We start from the raw sequence: 13478 nt of genomic DNA, 5'->3' as shown, positions 1-13478 counted from the left end.
GCCGTTCTCTACCTGGGAGTTTTCGGTTTTAATGCTAGTGTTTAAAGCTAACTGCTAAGAGGCTAGGAAGGGGAGGTGTTGGCCAGGATACAGCTGAAGATATTTTTGTATTAATCAAAAAATAAAAAGATGGGGGAAAATGTGTTATTAGTGCACTTTGTGAAGGCATTATGTTTTGATGTCAGTTTTTATAACACACACTGCATGCAAACTTGCGGCAATATTCTACACTGTAAAAAATAAACCGTAAATTTTACGGTAAAAAAACGGCAGCTCTGGTTCCCAGAACTTTACCGTTAAAAATACGGTAGGAACGTTAATGGTTTTACAGACTTAACTTAAAATTTACAGTAATAAACCGTAATTTATTTTCTGGTAAAATGTTGATTTACCAACTTATTGATGTATTGATATCTGTTTTGGACCGTTGTGACACACTGACAACCAATAATCATCACAGCAGTGATGAGAGTTACATGAGCAATCACAGCTCATCACAAGTGAATACTCGTATAAAGCAATACTTAATTAAAGAAGCTGCACAGTGTCATTCACACAAACATTAAGCACTATTTAAATGTAAAAAAATGCAATAAACATTAATTTAACAACATTAAATGTAACATAAAACCCTAATGTACATAACTGATTAGAAAAAAAACAATAAAACTATGAGGAACTATAGTTATTTCAACAAAAATACATCAAATGCGAAGTGTCACACAGGGAATTGTGGGAATGTCAATTTACGGTTTTTCACTGTAAATTATACAACGATTTGTTCTTTGTCACTTTCAAAAAATGTAAATTTAACGGTATTTTACTGTAAAATTATATCACAGTTATTTACCGTGTATAGTACGGAAACTTTCTGTTTACCAATTAACAGTTTTGCACTGTAGCATTTTTACAGTATTTTACCGTTAAAATCACGGTTATTTTTTACAGTGTATATATTATTCCTTGCATCCAGAGACCAGGAAAATGTGAGCAAGAAAATCCCATCCAGCCCAACAGGCAACTCTGTTCCTATCTGTCTTAGCTTGTGCACCATAAAGGAATAAATAGGATTTATGAAGACTGTATAAAGAGCAAAATTGTTGCAATGCTTCAGTAAGAATGTTCTAACAGTTTCGCATTATTAGAATTTAAATTACTTTCTTTTAGCCGCTTTGTGTTCGTCGATTCTTATCTAAGTAATCCCAGTCTCCTTTTTGCAATTCGCGTTCCCAGTAATGTTAATTAGCATAGCGCCAGACGGAGAGAAAGAGAGTGAGAGAATTCAAGCAGGCCACAGAAGAAAGAGAAGAAAATGATTGTTTGATGTAGTCAACACATTGCTTGTTAGACTGAATCGCATTTGCTGGTATAAAAACAGATGTCGCCCTTGTTTAATGTTTATTCCTTTGAAACACGAGGTGAACGGCCTGAAACCTTCCCTTAACAACATTTTCCTAAAGAAGAAACAGATTTCAGAGGAGACCGTCGTCGTGTCCAAGTCTATCCTGGATTTACGGGCGACTGTTTGCGCTGACGTATGGAGTGCACAGGTGTTTGTGTGTGTTTTGGTGTCCACAGTGGACAAACAAGGGAAATGTCTTATAAAAGACATGAATAAGAAACATTGTGCGTGTACACACAGGTTTATCCCGTTTATCCGTGACAGGGGTGTGCAGTAAACACAAATCTCCACAGACACCCGCAGACACTGCTCTGTCTTTGGGTTTATAGACCGTAATGATCAAAACAAATGTACACACGACCGGCCAGACACACATCACTTCGGCACACCGCAAATCTTGAAGTGTGTGAGAAGCTGAGTAATTGATTAAAGGAGTAGTGCACTCAATAATGTCAATTCTGTCATCATTTACGTGTAATTTCAAACCTCTATTACTTACATTCTTTTGCACAACCGAAAGAAGATTTTTTTAAAGAATGCATTGGTATTGATTTTAATTGAAATTTGTTTTTATAGCGAGACTTTATATCTTACAAATTTTGAGTTTATATCTTGCAAATTTTGACTTTATATCTTGCAAATTTTGACTTTATATCTTGCAAATTTTGACTTTATATCTCGCAAATTTTGACTTTATATCTTGCAAATTTTGACTTTATATCTCGCAAATTTTGACTTTATATCTTGCAAATTTTGACTTTGTCTCGCAAATATTGACTTTATATCTCGCAATTCTGACTTTGTCTCGCAATTCTGACTTTATATCTCACAATTGTGACTATATCTCGCAATTCTGACTTTATATCTCGCAAATTTTGACTTTATATCTCGCAATTCTGACTTTGTCTCACAATTCTGACTTTATATCTCGAAATTCTGACTTTATATCAATCAATTTTTACTTTGTAACACACAATTCTGACTTTATAACACGCAATTGTGACTATATCTCACAATTCTGACTTTATATTAATCAATTCTGACTTTATAACGCGCAATTGCGACTTTATATCAATCAATTGTGACTTTATATCTCGCAATTTTGACTTTATATCACGCAATTGCGACTTTATATCTCACAATTCTGACTTTATACCAATCAATTCTGACTTTATATCTCACAATTCTGACTTTATATCAATCAATTCTGACTTTATATCTCACAATTCTGACTTTATATCAATCAATTCTGACTTTATATCTCACAATTCTGACTTTATATCTCATAATTATGACTTTATAACACGCGATTGCGACTTTATATCAATCAATTCTGACTTTATATCTCGCAATTCTGTCTTAATGTCAATCAATTCTGACTTTATATCTCGCAATTCTGACTTAATATCTCATAATTCACGCAATTGCGACTTTACATCTTGCAATTCTGACTTTTTAACATGCTATTGCGACTTTATATCTCGCAATTCTGAGAAATAAAGTCAGAATTGCAAGATGTAAACTTGCAATCGTGAGAAAAAAAGTCTCAATTCTGTCTTTATATCAATCAATTCTGACTTTATGTCTCGCAATTCTGACTTTATATCTCAATTCACGCAATTGCGACTTTACATCTCGCAATTCTGACTTTATAACATGCTATTGCGACTATATCTCGCAATTCCGAGAAATAAAGTCAGAATTGCAAGATGTAAACTCACAATCGTGAGATAAAAAGTCTCAATTCTGTCTTTTTTCTATCTCACAATTGCGACTTTATTTCTCAGAATTGCGATTTCATATCTCGCAATTTTGTTTCTATTCAGTGGTGGAAACAAGCTTCCATATAAACCAAACGTGTTCATCTATTTATTTCAACCTCTTTATTCTGTATCATCCCCATCGTTTCTGCATTCTCCCTCTCGCCCGTCATCGCACACTAAGAATCGCTGTTGGACGCGTCACGCCGCTGAAACTCTTCCTCATGTGGGTTTGGTGTGGGTTGGATGAAAACCGTCTCAGTGGAGGAATTAGGCTGGATTGCAGACAGCGAGAAGGGGGATCTGGGACTGTTCAAGGTGACTTTGTGATTGGGCTCCAAATCCAGCTCAGAGGATACGACTGGAGCGACCCAGAAAACACTCGCACATAATCTGGGGTCAGGCACTGCGGTGACGCATCTCTCCCTGCTATAAAACAGAACTGTATTTATTTAGGCATCAATGTTTAACTTGATAAGAGTTAACTTGTGTACCTCTGTGACGCCACGTTGTTTTCAAAAGCAGCAAATTCACTTAGACAGAAATGCTTGACAGGCTGCTGGTGTGATTAAGGCAGACGGGAGTCTTTGCAGAGCACATGGTAAAGCCACAAGATCTGTAAACGCTCCGACACAGGAACGCACGCCGTGGCTCACGTACAGCGATGGATCAGAAATCTCTTTCTGAATTGTCAAAGCATTATGCATCTTACAGATTGTGTGGTCTTGCATGTGCAGAGATTAGTTTATGTGCGAGGATGAAAGAGAAGAAACAACCACTATTTAAGGCGATCAAAGTTTGCTTTGACATATTCCCGCAGAAAACAAAACCTCTTAGACTTTGACGAGATTAAATGACCTTTTGCTTAAAGTCAATATGATTGAATTGACTTTCTCAGCAGTCCTGGGTTTTTACAAAGAAGCTTTTTCTCTTTTTACCACAAAATATTGTCAACAGCCAGAAGAGAAATCACCATGATTATAGGAATGAAATGTTATCTAAATCAGTCTGTAAAAAAACTCTGTTTGAGAGAACAGCCTCCCGATGCAAATATAGTGTAATAAAATAAATGCATAAAACGTACATTTGGATGTTTTCGTTCTACTAGTTTAAAAGAGAACATGTCAAAGTCCTCCTTTTGTTTATCCTTTAAGAGAAACCACGTGCAAATTCGACAGTATTTCCTCCTTAAAACTGCAGTGAACCAAAGACCAAACGAGGTTTGAAATCGCTGGTGTTTCTGACGTCACAAACGACCTTGTAACCAATCAGATCAACGTCTGATCGTCAACCAGTGGATCTCTGAGCCGCTGTGAGTGGAGATGGGGTTCATTTGCATATTCATAGAACTGCACATACTAAATGAGGCAAGGGTGTAGAGTTTTACATTCAAGCTGTTTTAAGGCATGACGACTTTTTTTCCAAGGAAAAAATATAAAATTTGGTGATCTAAGATGAGTTTTAGGGACTTTAAAGGAGGAGTAAAAAAACTTTAGCTGATAATTTACTCGCCCCCATGTCATCCAAGATGTCCATGTCTTTCTTTCTTCAGTCGAAAAGAAATTAAGGTTGTTGATGAAAACATTCCAGGATTTTCTCCATATAATGGACTTCAATGGGGTCCAAACGGTTCAAGGTCCAAATGAGAGTTTCAGTGCAGCTTCAAAGGGCTTTAAACGACACCAGACGATGAATAAGGGTCTTATCAAGCGAAACAATCGCTCATTTAATAAATAAATAACAAAGTTTAAGTTTTATAAGCTCTGTTCTGTGATGCGCGTTCGTGACTCAAACTCGTTCATCAAAATGAACGAATCTTTTTCCGAGTCATTTGGTTCATTTAACGAACAAAACAAACGAATTGACTTGGAAAAAGATTCGTTCATTTTGATGAACGAGTTCGAACAGGAGAGTCACGAACGCGCTACACAGAACAGAGCAAGGTAAGCATTTGAGCTTATAAAACTTAAACTTTGTTATTTATTCATTAAATGACCGCTCGTTTCGCTTGATAAGTAAGTAAGTAAGTAAAGTTTATTTATAGAGCATTTTTCACAGATAAAAATCACAAAGTGCTTTACAAAGTGAAGCCACAAAACAGTATATAATCAGTAAAATTTCAACATTTCAAACATTTGAAAATAAGATAAGACCCTTATTCATCGTCTGGTGTCGTTTAAAGCCCTTTGAAGCTGCACTGAAACTGTCTTTTGGACCTTGAACCATTTGGACCCCATTGAAGTCCATTATGTGGAGAAAAATCCTGGAACGTTTTCATCAAAAACCTTCATTTCCTTTCGACTGAAGAGAGAAAGACATGGACATTTTGGATGACATGGGGGCGAGTAAATTATCAGCAAAAGTTTTTTCAAAAGTGAACTACTCCTTTAAGCAAGCAAAATAGCCCAAAAATCCCAAATTGGACCAGTGCATGAAGAAACCAACGATTAAATGTTCCTCACTGATGTCACAGAAGAGAGTGTCTGAAAGAAGGAAGAGGCCATCAAAGGATGAAAGGTTGGAGTGTGGGGTTCAGAGGTCATGGGTCAGGAGGCACAGAATAACGGGACACTTGTGGGGGAAGGCCACAGCGTTCTTCCATTCTTCGCAAACCGATTCCCACTCTACGTTCGATGCATTCCCCGAGTTTGTTCAGGAGGCGAGAGCATCTTTTATCAGTCTGGAACACCAGGTTTAGGCTCAAGGCAGACGAGGGGGTGAAGCGTCTCCTCCTACGGTCGAATCCGACGCATGACAGATGGGTAAGAGTCATCTTTAGTGGCATCAAACGTTGGCCAGCCATTGAAGTCATCTGAATGAGATGCTAGCTGTTAGTGGCCTGACAGTTCTGCACATGGACAATGTAAGCAGCGCTTTGTAAGAAAGGGCCAGTGTGTTTTGTAGAGTGTGTCTACGGTGTCGTTGCATCAGAATAGAGTGTGTCCTTGTGTGCGTACCATCTTAAAAGCACGTTTAAAAAGGGACGCCCACCCTTTGTGGACACTTTTCAGCCTGGTGTATGGAGAGGCCTTTGTCCCCACCTTTCATCTGGACGCACAATGGACCGGCCCGTTTTAAACACAACGGTAGATGAACTGCCCTGACAGTGTATTAAACGCGGATGAATTGCCAGTGCATGGCGTAGATCAATGTCCTCCGACCTTTCACATACGCAGGCCCGCGGTCTTCTCCCTGCTTTCAGAGACGCTAATTATATTCATGTTTTGATGGAGGGGAAGCTGTTTAAAATGTGCAAATTGTCCTCGTCTGAAGTCAGTCTGGTTGGTTAGTTTGGTCTGACATTTTTTCAATGTTGAAGTCATTTCTTGTTTAATGTGCACGACTTACTTCCTGAATAATGTAAATACTGCGACTCTCTGGTGCTTTATAAGCATTTGTTTGGATCTTTTAGATGGACTTGGATTGGCAAATAAGCAATGCATGGGCAAGCAACACTCAAATTTTCTTCTGAATCGTTTTGATTAAATCTTCTTGTTTTTTTGGGCCATTTAAGTGCCTGTGGTGATTAAAATAGATCCTCCGCTTGGGTTCAAATGATAAAAGATTTCATATTTGGCTATCTACAATACAGTCACATCAATCAAGTAAAATGTATTAATATAGCACTTTAAAAAAATACACATTGTTTCGCAGAAAATCATTATGTTAATGTTTATAAAATCTGATGTATAGTCTCATTTAGCAAAGCTGGAGGATAATTTAGTTCACGTTTTGCAACGATACAAGCAATCAAGCAGTTTAGATATGCAATATATGCAGATAAAGTTAAATATGTATATCCATAAACAGCTGGATGATGATAATTACTAGATATTTACTAGTATTGATTATTCAATGTTATGAATCTTTTCTATCAAGTGTTGATTTTTGGCGAATCTCATAGAAACCAATGGGATGTCAATTTGACGGCATCATAGGGAGGACACACTGATCTGTCAACTTTGCGTTCACATTCATGACAATAAATGAGAAAAGTCTCAAACTTGTAGTTTTGTTCAGGCACTATAAAAAATATTGTTGGTTTAACTTAAAAAAATTGTTGTAACCTGGTTTTAAGGTTGCCTTACAATTTAAGGCAACCTGTTTGAGGCAACCTTCAAATTTTAAGTTGATTGAACTGGAAAAAGTGAGTTAATATAATGAAGGTGATTGATTTAATAATCAGAAACTCAAAATAATAAGTTATCTCAACTAAATAAATTAAGTTGATTTGACAAAAGAAAAAATGTTGTGATAACGAATCTTGAAAATATATTATTTTTTTTACAGTGAGTGCACTGTAAAAAATATTGTTGGTTTAACTTAAAAAAGTAAGTAACCTGGTTGCCTTAAAATTTTAAGTTGATTGAACTGGAAAAAGTGAGTTAATACAATGAAGGAGATTAATTTAACCATCAGAAACTCAAAATAATAAGTTATCTCAACTAAATAAATTATTATAAAGTTGATTTGACAAAAGAAAATATGTTGTGATAACAAATCTTGAAAATATTTTTTTACAGTGGGCATTAATTTAGTAAATTGACACCGGTCGCTTGATTATGAATGTGAAATGTGAAAGATGGATGTGTGTGTGTTTCACACAACACTGCTGCAGGAAAGTCTTTAAAGTGTCCGACAGGTAGATAAACATACTCGAGATGTCTGCGGAGATGTGTGGGCTACCTCTGACCTGTTTACGACCTCTCGAGCTCAAAGCGGCCTGTTTATACAGATCACAGCTTTAGCCACTTAACTAGAACAACAGGGACCTCGCCATGAGCTAAGAGACGGTTTCCCATGAGGACGCGCTCTCTGCCACACACATGCACATCAACCTGTCATGAACGGAGACTACAGGTTATGTGGATGAAATCTTCTTTGCACAACTGTCCGTCTTGTTTATTTTTCTAAATTGTGCTTCCATCTTCTTTCATTAGGTCTGGTTTAGCAACCGAAGAGCAAGGTGGCGCAAACAAGCAGGAGCCAATCAGCTGGCAGCGTTTAACCATTTGTTGCCCGGAGGGTTTCCGCCTACCGGCATGCCAACCTTATCGACCTATCAGCTTCCAGAGTCGACGTATCCAGGCACGGCTCTCTCGCAAGGTAATGCACAGTAATCCATGACCCCCTGTCTGTAGATGCACGCTACTGGTTAAAAGTTTGTGGACAGTAAGAGTTTCATTTATAGGCTCTTTTTTTTTTGTAAGGATGCATTAAATTGATATGGAGGCTTGTTTTTGCCACTGAATAAATATACATAAACAAAAATGGTGCTATATAGCACTAAAAGTGGTTCATTGGCTTGTAATCATAGGGGAACCACTTTTAAGTTAAATAGCACCAAAACCACCGCAAAGAACCGCTGAAGAACCTTTTTTTTAGAGTGTATATATACTGTATATATATATGAATAGTTCAGATGCAAAAGTCTCTAAGTGCCATTTGAAATTTTCTTCTAGAATGATGATTTTTATCAAGCTTGTATATTTAAGTTCAGTGATTTCACTTAAATGGCTATGATAATTACCTATTAATTGTTATTTAAGTGAAATCACTGAACTTAAATATACAAGTTTGATAAAAATCATCATTAAAGAAGAAAATTTCAAATGGCATTTAGAGGCTTTTGCATCTGAACTCTTCATATATATATATATATATAATTGCGACTTTTTATCTCACAATTGGGGGATGCAAGTCAGAATTGTGAGAAATAAGTCGCAATTCTGAGATATAAAGTCGCAATCGTGGGAAAAAAGACAGAATTGCGACTTTTCATCTCACAATTCTGACTTTTTTCTCACAATTGCAAGTTTACATCTCGCAATTCTGACTTTATAACACATAATTGTGAGTTTTTATCTTGAAATTCTGACATCTTTTCTCAGAATTGTGAGATACACTAGATTGCAATTCTGACTTTATATCTTGCAAATTTTGACTTTATAATACGCAATTGTGACTTTATATCTCGCAATTCTGAGAAAAAAAAGAGTCAGAATTGTGAGATAAAAAGTCGGAATTACCTTTATTTTTCATTCTGTGGCAGAAACAAGCTTCCATATCAAAAGCGACAGCAAAGAAATCGTTACAAAAGATGCTGAGCTTTCAACATATTGATTCAACATATTGATATAATATAATATTTTAAATTGTAATGATATTTCACAATATAACATTTTTGATCAAATAAATGCAGGTTTGGTGAGTACAAGAGACTTCTTCCAAAAATGCAACGTGCTTACACAAATTGGTTTCATGTTATAAATGTTTACCATATTAAATGCAATAAAATGGTACATATCTGAATTAATATGGAGGTCCAAAAATATTCCCAGTAACATTGTGCTACTTAATGTTAGACGATAACCCCTAAACCTAACCTTAACCCATGTAGTCACCTTATGTTACCCTGTACTTTCTTACGTATTGGTACAGGGGTAAGTACATTTATAGCTGTTCCCGTCTCACGGTGTCTGTGTTTGTGTCTCAGATGGCAGCAGTACTTTACACCGGCCACAGCCTCTGCCTCCGTCCTCCATGCATCAGGGTGGGCTTTCGGCGGACACCGGCTCTGCCTACGGGCTCTCCTCCAATCGACACTCCTTCTCCAGCTATTCAGACACGTTCATGAGTCCGTCAGCTTCGGGCAACCACATGAATCCCGTGAGCAACGGCCTTTCGCCACAGGTTAGTGCAGACGCCTCTAAGGTTGAATGAACGCCAGCATGCTTCAGAGATCAAGAACGCTGGAGAATTAAGCTAGCGTCAGCTTCTAGTGTGGAAACAGATCATGTTTGCTCTGAGATGGAGAAAGCACAAACCCTGTGAAGTTTGCTTAGTTCGCTTTTAAAAAAAACTTTTGCTGATAATTTACTCACCCCCATGTCATCCAAGATGTCCATGTCTTTTTTTCTTCAGTCGAAAAGAAATTAAGGATTTTCCAGGATTTTTCTCTATATAATGGACTTCAATGGGGTCCAAATGGTTCAAGGTCCAAATGAGAGTTTCAGTGCAGCTTCAAAGGGCTTTAAACGACACCAGACGATGAATCAAGCGAAGATCAAGAGTCTTATCAAGCGAAACGATCGCTCATTTCAAAAATAAATAAAAATGTTTGAGTTTTATAAGCACAAATGCTCGACTTGCTCAAATGTTCGAACTCGTTCATCAAAATGAATGAATCTTTTTTCGAGTCATTTCGAATCACAGAACAGAGCAAGGCGAGCATTTGTGCTTATAAAACTCAAACTTTTTTATTTGTTTTTTAAATTACCGATTGTTTCGCTTGATAAGACCCTTATTCATCGTCTGGTGTCGTTTAAAGCCCTTTGAAGCTGCACTGAAACTCCTTGAGCCGTTTGGACCCCATTGAAGTCCATTATATGGAGAAAAATCCTGGAATGTTTTCATCAAAACCTTAATTTCTTTTCGACTGAAGAAAGAAAGACGTGGACATCTTGGATGACAAGGGGGCGAGTAAATTATCAGCAAAAGTTTTTTTAAAAGTGAACTACTCCTTTAAGTTTAAAGTCAGCTTTTCAATAGAGAGCACCTGCGTCATGTATAAACTTTAATATAATCATTCCCAAATCGTTCCATTTTTTTATATATATATCTCTATATCTTTATAAAGCAATATCTGAATAACAATTTCGCTATTGGACGACATTTATCCCTGTGCGGCTTATGTGACAAAAATAAAGTAATCATGTCCATGTTGATTTTAAGAGGAAATCGACTGTTTAAACATTTAAACCTAAAGACATTGTTTGGGTAAAATGAAATCTATGTCGCTTTATTCATTAACGTCACACTCAGTTGTTATTCCTCTAAACTAAAGCATTGGAGAATATGTGTTTTTGACACGAATGCTGTGTTTTGCGGATCTGTTGTTGTGTCATGTCTGGATTGTTGTTGCTGGGATCCTCTTTGGTCCCCATTAATGAGTATTAAGGCTGACTTTCTCCAGAAATGGTTTTGTCTTAAATACCCCAGCATTAAAAAAAATAATGTTTATTGATGCAAATCGCATGTAAGGAGTGAATTATACACAATTATCCATCAATACTGGGCAGTCTTGCCGACCCTCACCAACAAGATGTGGCTAACAAGCATAAAATAAGATTGAAATGGTGTGTAAAGAGTTGAAAATGAATTTCAATGCTGCATTTGTCCACAATTACCCTTTCGTTCACACATGTTTTATTGGGGGTTTCCTTTTCTCTTCGCTGCTCTCTCAAAGCAGATTGAGAAACATTCTCTGTATTACCCTCTTTTTTTCCAGAGAAGAAAGAATTAAGGATTTGGTGACAAAAAAGAGCTTTTCCCCTCGTAACTACAACGTCGGAAGGATAACATGGGCGTCTTACAGTGAGAGAGATTGTTAATCGTGGCACAGGGGCTTTGAGCACTAATGCCTTCGCTCCAAACCTCCGTAAATACCAGCAGACATGGAGGTCTTTTTCTATTAATGGGAGCATTTAACACACGCTTCCTTCTCAGCTGCTCTTAAACACGTTCTCGACATGTTTCTTGCCTAATGCAGGATTTAAATGGAGGAGATTTACGTTTACAATGGCCGTGTTTTGAATTTTTAAACAACGTTTGAATGCTTGTTTTGATCTCTTGATATAGTTTGGTAATGCTTTACCATAAGTTTTCAATTAGTTGAACTAACAAGGAACAACACATTATTGACTTATCCTAGCTAATGCTAATCTCAACAACATTTATTAATACATTTTTAAGATCAAAAGTGGCATCTAGTTAATGCACTGTGAACTAACAAGAACATTTTTATAACCTAACATTAATAAATATATTTAATGCATTAATTAATGTTAACCAATTAGACCTTTTTGCAAAGTGTTATGATAGTTTTATTGATTCATATAAATTGGACCTATATATACATTTTTGTTTTATTTAAAAAAACAACGCGCTAATTAGCTTTCTTAGTTTTAATAACTATTATTTTATATCATAATAATAATGTTTTTGTAAATATAGGCTATTATATATTGTTTTTTTAAATGACAGCAATAATGCTTTTAATATAATTTCAATTATTTTAATGGAGTTTGATTAGTAGTGTATATTATAATATTTTTAAGGATGCCCTCATTTGTACATTATTTTTAATTGAATTATTCTTTTAAAATGTCTTTTTTTTTTTATCTGGGACCCCTCTTTCTCTCTCTATGCACCTCTCGTCCATATGGGAGAGTCATCAAGCTCTCGTTGTGAGGAGATAAATGCAGTTTCTGACAGGAGAGAAAATCCTCAAGGTGCAAGAGCATCTGCTGAGGTCATATCAGGCGTCACTTCAAAATCATTTAATACTCAGTTCACGTTCAATTAATATTTATATAGGTATAATATAATACTGTAAAAAGTGATTAGTTGACAACTTAAAAAAGCGAGGAAACTCATTGCCTTAAAATTATTAAGTAAATAAACTTCATGCTTGCAATAAAAATAAGTCATGTTGAATTGTTAAGTTCACATAACTTATTTTTTTTCAATTACATGAAGATTATTTAATTAATAATTTTAATGCAATGGGTTTCCTCAATTTTTTAAGTCAAGTCAACTGATCACTTTTTACTGCAACTTGCAAGCAATACATTTGTTAATTGTTCATTAACCCGTACGTTCAATTTATAGGTGGAAGAATTGTGTATGCTCAATTTTATTAATAATATTTAACAATTTATTGAATTTAGTGGTGTTTTTTTATGCTCTTTTGCACTTGAGGTCGTATGTCAGTAGTTGTTTAGTAAAAATAAATCTGGTCGTTCAATAAAAAGAAAGTGGATCTGTTGCTGCCGGTAACCTTTTCTCTTTCCGAATCATCAGATGTAACCTTGCCTCCTGTGACAATGTCAAAAAAAGCGTATTTTTGAAATAAAATGTGTTTATTTTTTAGATGAAAGATAACTCCCTGATATTGGAAGTTTGCAGACACCACCTGTCTGGCGGAGATAGGCGCATGTGCTCAGACCACAGACCTATTTCTCCTAACGTCTGCTTTTGATGGGCTACTGGTTGCTGGTACAGATTGACCAAAATGTGGCGATTGGCTGTAAATGGGTTGTGGTGGCCGGTAATGGACCCCCGCTGATCTCAGCACAGGTCTTGTTGTAACCCATCCAGACAGCGCACATTTTCCCATTACAGGCCGGTAGAAAAGCCATCCACCGGCGGTTGTTGTTGTCGTAGTCCTTGATTAGAAGTTTAGGCTGTGGGAGTGATGCAGTGTCAGATGGGGTCTATTAGGCATTAGTTGGCTGGTCCACAGGTCTGCTTTT

The 13478-nt window shown here is 36.4% G+C and overlaps 1 protein-coding gene across 3 annotated transcripts in view; it reads left to right on the top strand.

Annotated features, from left to right (window-relative positions):
* The window catches only part of pax7a (paired box 7a), a 78725-nt gene that overhangs the window by 35474 nt on the left and 29773 nt on the right, over positions 1-13478 (top strand). For all 3 annotated transcript variants that reach the window (XM_089124834.1, XM_039674258.2, XM_039674257.2), the window contains 2 exons: positions 8103-8268; positions 9659-9855. In XM_089124834.1, the coding sequence (XP_088980960.1) occupies positions 8103-8268; positions 9659-9855 (363 nt within the window). The remainder of the gene's footprint in view (positions 1-8102; positions 8269-9658; positions 9856-13478) is intronic.

This window comes from Pimephales promelas, chromosome 21 (assembly GCF_988280905.1).
Source record: "Pimephales promelas chromosome 21, fPimPro1.hap1.1, whole genome shotgun sequence".
Lineage (NCBI taxonomy): Eukaryota > Metazoa > Chordata > Actinopteri > Cypriniformes > Leuciscidae > Pimephales > Pimephales promelas.
The sequence above is the reverse complement of the archived record's forward strand: the minus strand, read 5'-3'. Positions and strand labels throughout refer to the sequence as shown.